Raw genomic sequence first — 16,719 nt, 5'->3', positions numbered from 1 at the left:
AGTCTATTAGTGAATGTAAAGACATGGAAGAACAAATGTGTTGACATGGAAGAAGTTGTGTATTTCTTTTAAGTTGTAAATTGTTTGGCTCAAATGAGACAAGGATATTGACTCTTTTATCAGGTCTGTATGATAAGAAAATTAAAAAATTTTAAATTAGAGAAATCAACCATTTTAAGTAGGATACAAAGGCAATATACACATAGTTGGATCACTCACATAGGAAACATACACATTAGTATGGTTCTTAGTCAAATAATTGGCATGATAAAATAATTTTGATAAGTTAATCATTTTTCCTTGAAAAAAAGAAGATTGGTCATTAGATTCCAAGACAAGACTTTCTTCACTCATGATGTCAATTCCCAATGTTTCATGCCTCAGCCAAAGCCAAGCAGAGACAAGTTAACAAGGGATGGATAATGTAACTTTATATTTACACCCACATGTGCCCAGAGACAAGTTAACAAGGGATGGATAATGTAACTTTATATTTACACCCACATGTGCCCAACAATAGACATAATTTGAAAAGGAGAGGGGAATAAAACTAGTTTTGCAACAATAAGGAGGAAAATAAAACTTACACTACATGCAGCGAATGACAATGGACTCAAATTATTATATAGTCTAGAGTCACTACTCTCTTACAACACTCTAGAATGTAGAAGAGCTTTGGCCTCCGCTAGCATTGTTGTTGTGAGTTGTACTTGCATCACCCAACAAACATGTGAAATCTGATTGCAGTTTTGGAATGCCACCAATGCCTTGAAAAGTGTCTCTAATGGATTCGAGTGTTCCCACAATGTCCATCATAGTAGGTCGTCCTTCAGGAGAATCTCTTGTGCAAAGCAAACCCAAGCTTAAGGATTGATTGAGGCAGCTAAGATCTTTATCTGCTTGAGTGCTTGTACTAGCCCCTCTCAATAAACTCTTGTCCACCACTTCCCCTAGTTGATTTGGAAAATGGTTACCCACCCATTTCTGTAAGTTCATTCCTTGCACAAACATGTTGTCAATAGGCTTCTTTCCAGTGAGCATTTCCAATAACAATATTCCAAAGCTATAAACATCACCTTTTGTTGTCATATGCCCACCCAATCCATATTCTGCATTCAAACATTCTCGTCATAAGGTTTATAGTTCAAAATATTTAATAAAAATATGAAACTCATAATATTGTCTAAAATGCCATCTAGTTCAAATAATACCTGGAGGAATGTAGCCCACTGATCCCTTAAGTGCAAGTGTAGAAGTGAAAGTTGAATCCTCATTATTTGCAAAATATATGGTTGCAATCCCAAAGTCTATTACATATGCTGTCAGATCTTCACCAAGAAGCACATTGTTTGGTTTCAAATCACAATGGATCACTTGCATGAAACAATGGTGATGGAGATACACCATGCCTTGGGCAATGTCTATTGCTATATTCAACCTTTGAATCAATGTCAAAACACTTTCTACTTCACCATTAGGATATAACCACTTTTCTAAGCTTCCATTTGACATAAATGGAAATATCAAAGCTTTCACTTGGAGGTCTGAATATGAGGTTATGAATCTAATCAAATTCCGATGCCTGACTCTACTCAAAACTTTGCACTCCTTTTTGAAACTTTTGTGAGCCCCTTCCCTTTCCAAATTGAGAAGCTTGATGGCAACAAGTGTCCCATCATTCAAAACCCCTTTGTACACTTTCCCAAAAGTACCCACTCCTAACAAGTTGGCATTGCTAAATCCATCTGTTGCAGTGATGAGCTCTCCATAGGAAATTCTTGGGTGCCCCACATTTAAGGATGCCCCAACCTCTATAGGAATATTCCTCTTGTGATATAGTCTACACAAGATTCCTATAACTAAACACAATACAATAGTGACTACAATTGCAACAATAGATATGACAACTTTTCTCATATGAGAAAAACTTTTGTGCTTATGAGTAGAGCACAATGACAAATTTACCCAAGGTCCACAGAGATCGGGATTTCCCATAAATGCTGTGGCATTAAGATTTTTGAAAACTCCACCTTTCGGGACCTCTCCTGACAAGTTGTTGAAAGAGAGATTCAATTGGCTGAGCATTTTGAGATTTGCCAATGATGTGGGTATTCCACCTGACAAATTGTTGGAGGACAAATCCATGTTTTGAAGACTTTGAAGTTCACCCAGTGAGATTGGGATTAGCTCTTCAAGTGCATTGCAAGAAAGATTTAAATATTGTAATTCTTTGCAACTTCTAAGCCCACTTGGAATATAACCAGTTAGCTGATTTGCAGAAATATCTATAGCTTGAATCATAGTCATCTTACTGAGTTCCAAAGGCAAGTGACCCACAAATAAATTGTTTGAGAGGTTGAAATAGAAAGCTAAATTTGCAAGACTTGCCACGCTTGGAGGTATCTCCCCACTTAGCTTATTGTATGAAAGGTCTAGCTTTAACAAGTTCAAACATTTTCCTAGATTTTCTGGTATTTTACCTGATAACTTATTCATACTAAGAGATAAATACCTTAGTTGTTGAAGGTTGGCAATAGAATCAGGAATTTTCCCTAACAGATTATTGCTTTGGAGATCCAAAAGCCCTAAATTTTTAAGTTGCCCAATTTCCATTGGAATATTTCCTTGTAAATTGTTTCCTCCCATAAATAACGTTTGCAAGTTTTGAAGATTTCTTAGTGTAACTAGGATTGCCCCGGTGAAAGAATTAGCAGCTAAAGAGAACTGTGTTAAATTAGTTAAGTTACCAATCTGTGGAGGTATTTCCCCCACTAATCTGTTGTTTTCCAAGTTTAACAAGTCAATTTTCCTAGAGAGGTGGCCCACTGAAGAGGGCAAACGTCCACTAAGATGATTATCGGATAAATCTAACTGTCGTAGGGCAGAACAGTTAGTAAGCGCAGTAAGAATGGGCAAGTCTGTAGTGCTGCTGCTAACCAGTTGATTGTAATCTAAGAAGAGTATTTGGAGCTCCGTCAACTTACCCAACCCGATTGGCACCATTCCGCGGAGTTGGTTACCGGATAAGTCGAGCACTTGAAGGTTCGTACAATTGAAGAGGGAAGCAGGAATGCTGCTACTCAACTGATTAAGTCCCAGATCGAGTTGAGTCAAGCGCATGCTCTTGCGGCACAACTCCACGGGAATATGGCCACTCAACTGGTTAAGAGTGATATCCAATATTCGAAGATTGGTGAAGTTAGAAAACGAAGCTGGAATTTGTCCTGTCAGATGGTTGTCACCCAGAAGTATTTCCGAATCGAGAGTTACACTCCCGGGAGCGTACGCTTCCGTGAAGGCTGTTGATATGTTCCCCGAGCAGGCGGGGATACTACCCGTCAGGTTGTTATACTGTAAGCCTAAGAATTGTAACTTGGGGAGATCGCATATTAGTTCATAGGGAATGTTCCCTAAGAGATTGTTATCGCCCAGTGAGAGAGTCAGTAATCTACGGCAGCGGGCAAGAGTGGGCGGAATAGAACCTTGGAGTTGATTCCGATAAAAGTAAAGCTTCTTTAAGCGAAACAAATTTCCGAATTGATAGGAAATGTGGCCATGAAAAGTGTTATTGCTAAGATCAAGTGTTCTAAGAAAGGAGAGATTGCCGAGAAGAGGAGAGATTGTACCTTGCAATTCCATGGATGAAACATCGAGTGAAACCACTCTCTGTCTGTGGCGACTGCATATGACACCTGTCCACTCGCAGAAGGAAACATTCCGTTTCCACGTAGCGTTTATATTTTGAGATGGATCGTAGGTGATTGCAGAGAGAAATGCAAGGAGAGCCTCTTCATCGGAAGCATTGCCGTGATGAGGATGCCGGTGGTCTGACAACCGAAGGGCGGAGGAAAATATGGAGGGACTGAGGAAAAGACTGATAAAGGAAGAGAGGAAAAGTAAAGCCCAAAAAAGAGGGGGAACGTTACAGATCTCCATCTTCTTCTGCTCTCGACGGAAGGGGAATGGTTAGAGTTTCTTTGTTTATTTATAGGAATTCTGACATTATTGCGTGGTGATAAGGATGAGAGATACAAACGTAACAGAGACGGAACACCGAAGAACAGAGATGAAATACATTTTGGGGTGGGCTAATTTTCTGAATCAAAACAAAACACCGTAATCAAAATTGTGTGGTGAAAAGGATGAGAGATACAAACGTAACAGAGACGGAACACCGAAGAACAGAGACGAAATACATTATTGGGTGGGCTAATTTTCTGAATCAAAACAAAACACCGTAATCAAAAGATGCTTAACTTTAATAAAATCAATCTAAAAGTATCGTCCCACTTATTAAATTTTTACAACGAAGTACCTTCCAAAGTCAGCGTGAAAATATTGGAGTGTTTCCAGAAAACTTTAGATTGAATGGTCCACCTCCATGGAAAATGAAGTCATGACACATCTTTAAACGTAAGAAAAAGTTTTGGGCGGATGGAATGATGCTATTTCTTCTAAATTACTTAAGATAATTACTTTATTATAAAAGATAGAAAATAATTAAAGAAGTTGTTTTCACTGTGATTTTTAGATTTTTGGTGTCACAGAAAAAATTGAGGTGAAATCTTGATTCGTGTTATTTAAATTGGTTTTTTTGACTATATATATAGATTCAGCACCCTGAAAAAATCTTAAGATATTTAGATTGTGCAACAGTTACCCATTAAATACCCATTAAATTTGTGATTTCAATAAATTTCAATTAAATTTTTTAAAAATTCAATCATAAAAATACACTAAAAACACTTCTAAAAAATCACACTAAAAACAACTCATTATTAACTAGGGGAGGGATTCCTATTCTTGTGCAGGGACCAGTAGTTGATATAACACTGGTCCCACCAAACCACCAGTGATTAAGACTTGTGAAACCAAATTTTAAACAGAAATAAATAACATTATGTATAAATAAGTTTTAAATTATGTCCAAAAATCACCCATACATTGACTGGGCCCACAACTGGGCCCACAACTGTCCATAAATAGTATTTTACTACTTAATATTGCAAAACATATTGACCCAAGTAGAAAACAGCTAGAGCCATAAAGGCTTCCAAACTGGTCTATTCCAGAAGTACAAAACAGCAGTCACTTCAACCCCCACTCATGAGAACTCCAACTTTGCATCCCAAATAAATATGCCTACCTGCACATAACAAAAGGAATGTATGTCAGCCATAACTGCTGTGTTGTTCAACAACTAAGCACCCTATGTTCAATAAATGACACCCAACCCAATAACAATTAAATCCAATTTGTTCAATAAATGACACCCAACCCAATAACAATTAAATCCACTTTGTTCAATAAATGACACCCAGACCCAATAACTGCAATAAATGACACCCAACTCATTGTATTTCTCATTAAAACAAATCAAAGCACATGGATCAACAAATAAACAATTCCCAACCATTAGATCACAGCAAATTAAATCCATACCACACATTCAAAATGAAGCCATTGCAATCCATGTGCATCCATGTCCACCAATTAAAATCGAGTCCCCAAAACTATAAAACAAATCCACCCACTGTTGAAGTTGCATCTTATGCTTTCAAACTATTCAGCAAACTTGAAGACAACATCACAAAACAGTGGCCAATATATTCAAGTTAGTTATATCTTCTTACAGTTCTGTTTTCATTTATCAGATTTTTCTTACATTACAGTTCTGTTACAGTTCTGTTTTCATTGTTTTCATTTATCAGATTTCTTACATTACAGTTCTGTCCATTCATTTATCAGATTTCTTACATTACAGTTCTGTCCATAGGGTGGTGACAGTTAACCTATACAGTTACAATTAACCTTTTTTATACAGAGTTTATAGATCATTTTTTCTAGGATTACAAACAAATTAGTGCAGTAAGCTATCAAACATATTGCTCAGAAAGACAGCAAATCAAATAAGAGGACAAGATGCTATTAGATTTTAAGTCTGCTTAATAAAACAGGTGTTTTTAAGTTTAAAAATACTTGGGCTAGGGGAGGGACGCCATTACCTGTGCGCCCTCCCCTCCACCTGGCGGACAAGCACGTTGCAGGCACGTGGCCTCGTACGACACCACGCCAACTCAATCCGCCACCTGTTAAGGAACGTGTCAAGGGTTTAGTGTTTATTTAACGACCATGGAGGGGCTCATTTCCGCCTTTACCGCGCGATGTATGCTCCGACTGTGGGTTATTTTTAAGTCTGCTTAATAAAACAGGTGTTTTTAAGTTTAAAAATACTTGGGCTACATTAGTAATCCAGCTCGCTATTAAGCCATAGCTGCAAAACTCAAAACTTTAAAGGTGCCAATTTCAGAAATACTAGTTTAAGTTCAGTTACATTTTACAATGGTCGCGCTTAAGTGGTATACCAGGAAAAACAGATACTGAAGAAACCCGTGAACTTACATGATTATGAGAGAAAATTTCACAAATATATCAAAATATAATGAAAAGTGAGACCTCTCAGCCGAATTTTAAGTTCAGTCACATTTTACAAAGGTCGCGCTTATTTTTGCTCATGCAACAAGCACATGGAACAAACTAAATAGGATTTTAGTGAACTATCGGTGAAGTAATATGAGGAGATGCAAGCCATTTGTTTCAAAAAGCCTAAGGACAAATTAATTGAAAGAAGAGACAGAGTAACTGTAAAGGAAACAATCAAAACAGGGCACTGAATCCAAATTTCCAGTAAGCATGGTAAACACCAATAAAATACTAAGCACTGAAGCAATAATTTCAACGATTCAAATTTCCAGTAAGCATGGTAAACACCAATAAAATACTAAGCACTGAAGCAATAATTTCAACTCTTTTGAAATTATGTAAAGATAGAGAAAAAGACTCATTTAGACATTACATGAAAAACTAAAATCAAACTCACAAATTCCATATCAGTCAAGTGGGAAGCATTTCTAAGTTTTTGTAACCAGATATGCGAAGCAGAGGAAGACATGTCCCAATAATGTAAATAAAAGCACAAGTTTACCTCCATCGTAAAAATCTTGTTTTGACCTTATTTGTTGACCTTATTTGTTGCTTACCTTACAGGAAGCACTGAAGCAATAATTTCAACTCTTTTGAAAATATGTAAAGATAGAGAAAAAGACTCATTTAGACATTACATGAAAAACTAAAATCAAACTCACAAATTCCATATCAGTCAAGTGGGAAGCATTTCTAAGTTTTTGTAACCAGATATGCGAAGCAGAGGAAGACATGTCCCAATAATGTAAATAAAAGCACAAGTTTACCTCCATCGTAAAAATCTTGTTTTGACCTTATTTGTTGCTTACCTTACAGGAAGCACTGAAGCAATAATTTCAACTCTTTTGAAATTATGTAAAGATAGAGAAAAAGACTCATTTAGACATTACATGAAAAACTAAAATCAAACTCACAAATTCCATATCAGTCAAGTGGGAAGCATTTCTAAGTTTTTGTAACCAGATATGCGAAGCAGAGGAAGACATGTCCCAATAATGTAAATAAAAGCACAAGTTTACCTCCATCGTAAAAATCTTGTTTTGACCTTATTTGTTGACCTTATTTGTTGCTTACCTTACAGGAATTGAAGGTTAGCTTACAGGAATTATTCGATCATCAGCTTCATAGGGATAATTTTTGCAGAAGTAATAAAGCATAATTTAACATATATTCTAATGTCTAAATGCATGCAATAATTTTATAGGTTGTTGCATCTATGGCAAAAGGAAGTTACTCTGCTCGTACAAGGAGAAGTGGCAGGAGAGTGACAAGGGGTGCGCAGCTGCAATGCACATCGTCCGATGATGACAGGCCAGCTGATGTCGATGCCAGCAATGCACCAGGGAACATTGTTGAAGATGACCATGTGACAGCTGCTGATGTTAACACACCATCAGCCACAGAACCACCATCAACAACAGTCCAAGGGGCAAGTTCAACTAAAAAAATCAGTGCTATAAGAGGATGGACAAAAGAACAAATGTTAGTTGCAATTGACGACATAGAGTTTAATGGATACTCAGTTCGGGCATCTGCAAAAAAACATGGTATTCCTCCCTCATCAATACATTATTGGATAAATGGACTGACTCATACAAAACGTAGAGGGCCTCTTACAGTTATGACTGAGGATGAGGAGGCCGAGGTGGTTGAGTGGTGTAAAGAGATGGCCCAACTGGGACATGGGCTAGAGTTGATACAACTCAAATCAACAGTTGCTCAAATCTGTCAAGGGAGGCCAAACCCATTCAAAGATGGGTTTCCTGGTAAATCATGGTGGTTTGGGTTTAAAAAAAGGCATCTAGAACTTGTATTGCGTACTGCTGAGGGCCTTGACAGAGACAGAGCATTAAATTTGCGCCCTGCAGTTGTGCAAAAATTCTATGACACACTTTCTAGTGCTTATGATAAACATTCTTATGGAGCAGACCATATATGGAACTGTGATGAAACAGGTTTACAGGAAGGGAGGAATTGTGGCATGCGGGTAATTGCCAAGAGAGGGAGCCGAAATGTGCCAAAGATTTTGCCCAAGAGTAGGGAGTGGATAACTATTTTATGTTGTGTTAATGCAATTGGTACTTCAATCCCAGGATTTTATCTATTCAAAGGTAAAAATCAACTGAAAAACTATATACAGAACTGCGAACCAGGTGCATGCATGGCTGCACATCCCCATGCATGGATGACTAAAGAACTGTTTCTAAGTTGGCTTTTTCACTTTGCTGCATCGGTACCAGGTGGCGTCTCGCCTAATAACAGACACCTTTTGATATTAGATGGCCATGGGAGCCACATGGCTGTACAAACAATTGAGGAAGCAAACAATTTAGGCATCGACCTATTGACATTGCCAGCTCATACCACTCATAGACTGCAACCCCTTGATGTTAGTGTGTTTGGCCCTTTCAAGAACTATTTCAGGTCGGAGCGTGCTGCATGGATGGCAAAGAATCCAGGGGTTGAGGTGAAAAGGTTTGAGCTAGCAGAGCTTGCAAGTAAAGCTTTTAAAAGGGCTTTGACACCATCAAATATCAAGGCTGGCTTTAGGAGGACAGGAATCTGGCCACTGAACTATGATGCTCTCATGCATGATACTGGTTGTAGCCAAGCGTTTCATGTGGATGGTCAGGAAGAAGGGAATGCCCAAACAGGTGTTGAAGTGCAAGAAGTAGATGACCAAGATGATGTTGTTGCAGCTGGTAATATGATTTCCTTGTCTCAAGGACACTTATATGCTGAAGATGATGAAACTGTATGTGAAACACAATATAACAATGAACAAATTCGCAGTAACATGGAGATTGTTCCACCAACTCAAGAACATGAAATTCCTGTTGTTGATATTGTTAATGTTATTGCTGAACATGCAGTTGACAATGACCAATTGACATTGCCAAGCCAAGTAACCCCACCTTCATGGCTAGCAGAAGCAATGATCAATATGAATGCACATAGTGTCTCAGCAACCAATGAAGAAAGCATGAACATGCCCTCACAACCAGCAGAATTGAACAGTGAAATTGTTCATTTTTTTGTGGACAATATATCAATGGAAGAAGATGAAGGACATAATGAGGCATCAAATGAAGATAATGATATAGTTCAATCAGTTCCAACAGAAACTGGAAGGGAAGTACCAAGCAATGACATGCAGGTGGGAGGGGTGGAGAAGACACTTGGACAATTCCTAAAGCTACCAGTACAGAGAGTATCAATGAAAAAAAAGCAAGGTGCACCAGGTAGTCTTCGTCTGGGACGAAGCTCACAGTTACTCACCTCAGAGGACTATATAACCCTGTTAGTTGAGTCTGAAAAAAAGAAATTTGAAATGCAAGAATTAAAACAGAAAAAGAAGGATCTAGTCAAGGAGAAGAAGGCAGCAAGGATTGTTGCCGCACAACATCGAGCAGATGAAAAGATTGAAAGAGATAAAGCAAGGCAAATTAAGGACCAACAAAAGCAAATGGCAAGACAGGAAAAGGAAAAACGAAAGGCACAACAAATGCTTGAAAAGGAACAAGGGATGATCAATATGGTGGACAATGATACAAGAATAGCTAATGAAACCAGAATTATTTCAAACTCATTGGACTCCATTGCAGATAATACACCATTATTCCAAGATCTCATAAACATTCAAGTGCCTCACTATACTACTGAGGGTTTACCCACTTGCCTTATTCCTACCAGAGTTGGTGCCAATTCTATGTATGCTCATTACACACCTCCACTTAATGCAGGGACCAGTAGTGCAAATGTGAGGTATGGGTACTCAATACCTCCATGGTTGGAAGCTGCAAATTGGAGTCAATCATATGGCAGCAATCAACCATTTCCTAATCAACCCTTGACAGGTAGGCCAACCTACTTGGCTCAAGAAGGTAACTCGGGGAGTTTTGGCACTCAAGATTCTCAGGGCCATAAAGAATAGGGGTGTCATATGTTTTTGTTTGTAACCACATTATGATGTGGATTTTGGATGGATTGTGTCTTTTTCTTGTCACAAAAACATTCTGGCTTACAACCTAGGTTGTTTTATTGCTTTGAAACACTAACAACATTATGGTGCTATGCATTCACTACATTGAAAAGCCAACAGCAGCTTGGTTGGTTGTAAAGTAGTTTTATTTGCGAGTTAAGCACAAATGATATCAGTCCACAAAAGACACTACAATGATAACTTAGATACTTATTTCCCTTTTGAAATTGTTATGTCAATTCATATTATGTCTTGGGGCATCTTTTTCCACTGCAAAGATGAACTATATTTCACAAAATAAATCACTTAATACTTCACCATTAGCTTCAAAATGATGCTCCCAACACTGATAAGTGATTTCTTATGGATATTAAACCTTAGCAAATTGATTTCTTCTTACTAAAACAAGTACACCAGATCTCGAAAAGCATATTTCAGATATCAGAAAACATATACCAGACCTTAGATAAACACTTGGAAAGTCACCAACAGAAAAACATATGACTTTATTAGTCTCTTATGGTCAATGTGCAGTGGTCTTGGGCTTATTATTATTGTCTTATGGTATTTATGCAGTCACCGTAGCAATATGCTTTAGATCTAATTATTCATTGCAGTCAACAAGTATCATAGAAAGCAGGCCACTGTAAGCAGTTTTTCAACTTTGAAAGAATAACCTAGATCTAAGTAAGCTTACCTACAAGCACATACTTCTGTAAAATATCCCAACTCTCAAACACATCCATCTTCTATTGAATACAGAAAGAAGTCAATACACAACAATAGCTCAAAACCAAAACTGAACTAAACTTAAAGCCTACACAACATATTTACTCCACAAAGATCATAAAGAGTTACAATTGGAACTACTGGACTCTTTGAAGTCATTTTCTTCATTTTTGAAGTAATTATTATTTAAATTTGTTGAAGAAAACCTGAAACACTGAGATAATAAGACACAGAGCTGCAAATAAATTCTCAACCATAAATAAGTAAATAAATCCAACAAATCTGATTTTAATATAATCAAATATGTAGTCATATATAGTTCTAAAATAATTGAGCTAAGTATTTTTCCAAGGAAACGAACAAAATGCATGTGATAGACAAAATTGAATGGCATAGGCAAACATGGGAGATAGTCTTTAGGAACCTAACCCAAACTACTGCAAGCACTATATCGGTATTCATCAGATTAGTCCCATGGAAGTGAGAAGCTAACACAATGCTTGAATAAGAGTACTCATTGTAATCAATTCAATGGGAATCAGAGCCATATGTGTGAAATAGTTATAGGTATAAATGTATTACAGCTTCTACTAATATGGAGTTTAAGCTTAGTCAATTATATATGGTACATCAATTGATCCCGTGTAAGTGATTAGACTATACGCTTCATATTCCATATCCTTACATTGAGCTTATATCAGTAATATGTAAGAGTTATGATATCACTGTAATCAAGCTATACTAATACAGGAACAAGAGCTTATCGTAATTAAGGCATGTAGATTATGTGAACACTGTCCATAAGGTTATGCATTGTGATTACTAGTAACCAATACAGAGAAACAAGCTATCATAATATATGAATAATACGTAAGCTGCTTACACCATAGGCTCTAGTATCCTTCAAGAAGCAAACCAACATTCCGAAGAAGGACAGAGACAATCTGAAGATGGTCTGAGACATTAGCTTAGAAGGACTGAGGAAGCTAGATCTTTGGAATGAAACACTAGACCTTGAATCCTTACAATACCTGCTTAGGAAGGAATCCGCATACCTTCTTATCTGTATAACTCCCTTCAAACCCTCAGAACAAGACTAGACGCAGTAGAACCCTAGAAACAGCTTAGCCACCTTAAGACAGTCTGACAAACTTCCTACAAGCAAACAACCTTACATCTCATAGAAAACATAAGGTGGAAAAACAAAAAGAAAACATCCTAGAGCATGCGTTAAGGTCCCAAAATATTGTGAAAAAAGAATATAAGAAAGTGAAACAATCTAGTAGTCATAAGTTAGACTACTCGTAAGCTCAACCACGCTTCAAGAAGATCCATGTAATGATAGTGTAACTTTACCCACTATTTATTACTTTATGGTTCCATATAAACATCAATTCAATTCTTGTATTGCGTTATGGCCTTGGGCAACTCCTCCAAAGTCTTTGATATTTCTGTAGACTTTATCCCTATTCAACTCCTAGTAGAGTAAATGTAAGAGAAACAATGTTAGAGCTACTTGTTGTTGGAGATACTTTCCATCTAGCGATACAAACAAAATACCACAACAATCTTTATTGGACAGAACTAGCGATAAGAATAAAATACAACAACAATCATTATTGGACAGAACTAGTGGGGTACTCAATTAACACTGTTCAAAGCTTAGGTATGATAGTGTTAACACATATAAGATGTATTCAAATTAGTAGCAGTAACCTTGTTCAAATCATGATATCAAAGAACTAGTGGTTCAATTCCAATACCTGCTTAGGAAGGAATCCGCATACCATCTTATCTGTATAACTCCCTTCAAACCCTCAGAACAAGACTAGACGCAGTAGAACCCTAGAAACAGCTTAGCCACCTTAAGACAGTCTGACAAACTTCCTACAAGCAAACAACTTAGAACACCACCGGCTTAGGAGTCTTACAATTCATGAAGTATGCCTAAATTATATGGAATGGTACAGAAGCTCGAAAGGCAGTTGAAACATTCTCTGTTCATGCTCCAATATTGAAAGGCAGCCTATAATATGGCAGGGACCTGAAGCCTCACAATCTCCTGGTGGATACGCGAAGAGGTGTAGTAAAAATAGCATATCTTGGCCTCGGAAGAGCATTTACAATTCCTATTAAGAAATATACACATGAGAATCCAAAACCCTAAACCCTTCAACAAAGCAGCTAATAAATTATACCTTCAACAAAACCAGAGGGCTACCATTATATCAGAAAACCATTATATCAGAAAAAAGCACAAGACCTTAACACCGAAAAGCTACAACATCATTTCCGTATGTTCCGAGTCTCACACTAGCTGCAAGCTTTGGAGATGGCAACCAAAACCAAGCTGCCATTAGAATCCAAAACCCTAAACCCTTCAACAAAGCAGCTAATAAATTATACATTCAACAAAACCAGAGGGCTACCATTATACATCAATTGATCCCGTGTAAGTGATTAGACTATACGCTTCATATTCCATATCCTTACATTGAGCTTATATCAGTAATATGTAAGAGTTATGATATCACTGTAATCAAGCTATACTAATACAGGAACAAGAGCTTATCGTAATTAAGGCATGTAGATTATGTGAACACTGTCCATAAGGTTATGCATTGTGATTACTAGTAACCAATACAGAGAAACAAGCTATCATAATATATGAATAATACGTAAGCTGCTTACACCATAGGCTCTAGTATCCTTCAAGAAGCAAACCAACATTCCGAAGAAGGACAGAGACAATCTGAAGATGGTCTGAGACATTAGCGAAGAAGGACAGAGACAATCTGAAGATGGTCTGAGACATTAGCTTAGAAGCTAGAATCCAAAACCCTAAACCCTTCAACAAAGCAGCTAATAAATTATACATTCAACAAAACCAGAGGGCTACCATTATATCAGAAAAACCAAGCTGCCATTAGAATCCAAAACCCTAAACCCTTCAACAAAGCAGCTAATAAATTATACATTCAACAAAACCAGAGGGCTACCATTATATCAGAAAAAAGCACAAGACCTTAACACCGAAAAAAGCACAAGACCTTAACACCGAAAAGCTACAACAAAACTTCCAATAAGCGAGGTGAGGTGTTGAGAAACACACGGTGAGAGGTGTTGAAAAACACTTCAGAAAATGGCTGGTAGGATAAAAATCCTACCGGATAGAAGCCATCAGTCCAGAGCTCGCCACACTCGGCGGACCTTCTCCAGTGCTCGCCGGACCTGCCACACCTGCAACAATTGGAAAAAATTAACAAATGAGCAAATGCAGAAGAAAAAAACCCAAAAAAACCAGTCAAATGCCACCGAAATTTGCAGTTACCTGTAAATTGGTACTGGCTCCTCCCCAAACAGCAAATAGCACGAATTAAACCACCGACGGTCCTGGCTGAACAGCAATTGGCGGACATGAGCTCAACAATGGCGGACCACCCTAAACCACCGACGGTCCTGGCTGAACAGCGATTGGCGGACATGAGCTCAACAATGGCGGACCACCCTAAACCACCGGCGGTCCTGGCTGAACAGCAATGGGCGGACAGGAGCTCAACAATGGCGGACCTCATGCACAGGTAATGGAGCCCTCCCGCGCCATCATCGGCGGAGGGCTTCGAACAACCACCAGACCCGAACAGAAAACCCACAGTCGGAGCATACATCGCGCGGTAAAGGCGGAAATGAGCCCCTCCATGCTCATTTAATAAACCCTAAACCCTTGACACGTTCGGCAACAGGTGGCGGATTGAGTTGGCGTGGTGTCGTACGAGGCCACGTGCCTGCAACGTGCCCGTCCGCCAGGTGGAGGGGAGGGCGCACAGGGAATGGCGTCCCTCCCCTACCACATAAAATACACCAAAAAAACTTCCAAAAAAATTACAGTAAAATAACTCATTATTAAGTACCACGTGAATAAGTACGACTGCACTTCCATAATGGACAGACTCGAGTCTCGGTGGGATCCACTCGAGGGTAGTCACCGACTCTACTTTTCGTTTTTCGGAATTTCTTGGAAATTATTCAAAATAAGTAATTTATTATTATTATTTTGTACACCTGCAGAAAAGGTTGAAAAGTACGACTACAACTCTATAATGCGTAGACAGGTGTGGTGGGATCCATTCGCGGGTAGTCACCGACTCTATTTTTAGCCGATGGAATGCTGTTACTTCTTGGAAATTACTGGACTTATAATACACGCTTCCTCTCACTTTCGTATATCCTTGGGATTGGAGTTCAAAAAAACATAATATGTTCCAGTGAACAACATGGCAAACAAAACTCTGAGGTGTTTGTTATCTCGTGTTCAAAGAGTTCAGCGTGGGTTTGCTACGCAAAATGATTAAAAGGTATAAACATTGTTAGAAAGAATATTTTTTAACAAATTTGAAGTGTATTAAAGATTTCAATTTCATAATCATATAGATAATGACAAGATCATATCAAAATATTTTGACTATTATGAATTAGAGCAAAGTATTGTTTGACAATTAGAATTATTGAAAAAAAACTTTCATGAAGAAGTTTAGGTAATTTCAAAATACATGATATAATTTAAGCACAAATAGTATTTAAAAAGGCACAACCTTGCATACCATATATAATTGTTTTTAAGTTATTTTAATATTGGATACAATGTATAATTATTTTTAAGTAATGGTATATTCAAATATATTAAAGTGTAGCTTTGCTATTTTAAATGTTACTTTTATTTGTTGGTAAAAATTATATAGCAAAATAAAATTTAGTATTTTATAGTTTATAAAGAAAAATTATATATAATCATAAATGTTTATGTATAAGGTTATTTATTTCAAATAACTTAGAGGTTGAGGTGCAATTTCGTGGTCCAATAAGAAAGAACCACATGGCCCAATCAGAAGACGCCACATGGCACCCTCCAAAATAACTAGTGAGGCCTCCAGTGTGAGTTAGAAATGATTGCAGGTGGTTTTAAGATTTAAAAAATAAAATATTAAAAAAAGGGTTAGCAAGGGATCAAATCCCATCATCCCCGACCATTAACTCAACATTATATAAGGGGTGGAAGGCTACCAACCCCTGCTAACCTTGTGGTTGGTTACAAACTGCCACATAAAAATGGAGCGACAGGTTTCGACCCTGGAACCACCCATTACCAATTGCCCAACATAGATTTGTCAACCAAACCACCCAAGGTGCAGGCTTTAAAACTTTTGCCACTCAAATATTATATAACCATGACATTTGCACGATGTCAAGAGGGAAAGACGAGCAAAACAATGGGCAGGAGGTGGAACTCGTAGAACAAAACAACATGTAGAGGAACCAAGCATAATGGAACCACAATGGTGGAACCCTGCGACACAGGTTCCACGGGTGAAACCCTAACATAGGAAATATTATTTGATGCTCATAGGAATTTGAAAGATTCCCAAGAGGTCCAAAAGTGTCAGTGTAAAAAAGGGGTCATGTTTATACTCAAATTTCACAAATTTTCACCAAGAATATGATGGTGCGGTCTATTTTATGATCCAACC

The 16,719-nt window shown here is 37.8% G+C and overlaps 1 protein-coding gene across 1 annotated transcript; it reads right to left on the bottom strand.

Annotated features, from left to right (window-relative positions):
- Positions 1-514: 514 nt before the first annotated feature.
- Positions 515-4,034, bottom strand: LOC149173255 (uncharacterized). Its single transcript, XM_089424550.1, has 2 exons — positions 1,212-4,034; positions 515-1,109 (listed from the first exon to the last, which is right to left on the bottom strand). The coding sequence occupies exons 1-2, from the start codon at positions 3,934-3,936 to the stop codon at positions 658-660; spliced, it is 3,177 nt and encodes a 1,058-aa protein (XP_089280676.1). The 5' UTR covers positions 3,937-4,034; the 3' UTR covers positions 515-657.
- Positions 4,035-16,719: the final 12,685 nt, after the last annotated feature.

The sequence above is a fragment of the Pinus tabuliformis genome, chromosome 4_2 (assembly GCF_031772625.1).
Source record: "Pinus tabuliformis cultivar Carrire ecotype Pingquan chromosome 4_2, CPIR1, whole genome shotgun sequence".
Classification (NCBI taxonomy): Eukaryota; Viridiplantae; Streptophyta; class Pinopsida; order Pinales; family Pinaceae; genus Pinus; species Pinus tabuliformis.
Note: the sequence above shows the minus strand (reverse complement) of the source record. Positions and strands in the feature narration are given on the sequence as shown.

Coding starts and splice junctions, on each gene's coding strand:
- LOC149173255 (XM_089424550.1), bottom strand. CDS start 3,936: ATGGAGATCTGTAACGTTCCCCCTCTTTTTTGGGCTTTACTTTTCCTC. Junction 1,110..1,211: donor AGTGGGCTACATTCCTCCAG/GTATTATTTGAA, acceptor GTTTGAATGCAG/AATATGGATTGGGTGGGCAT.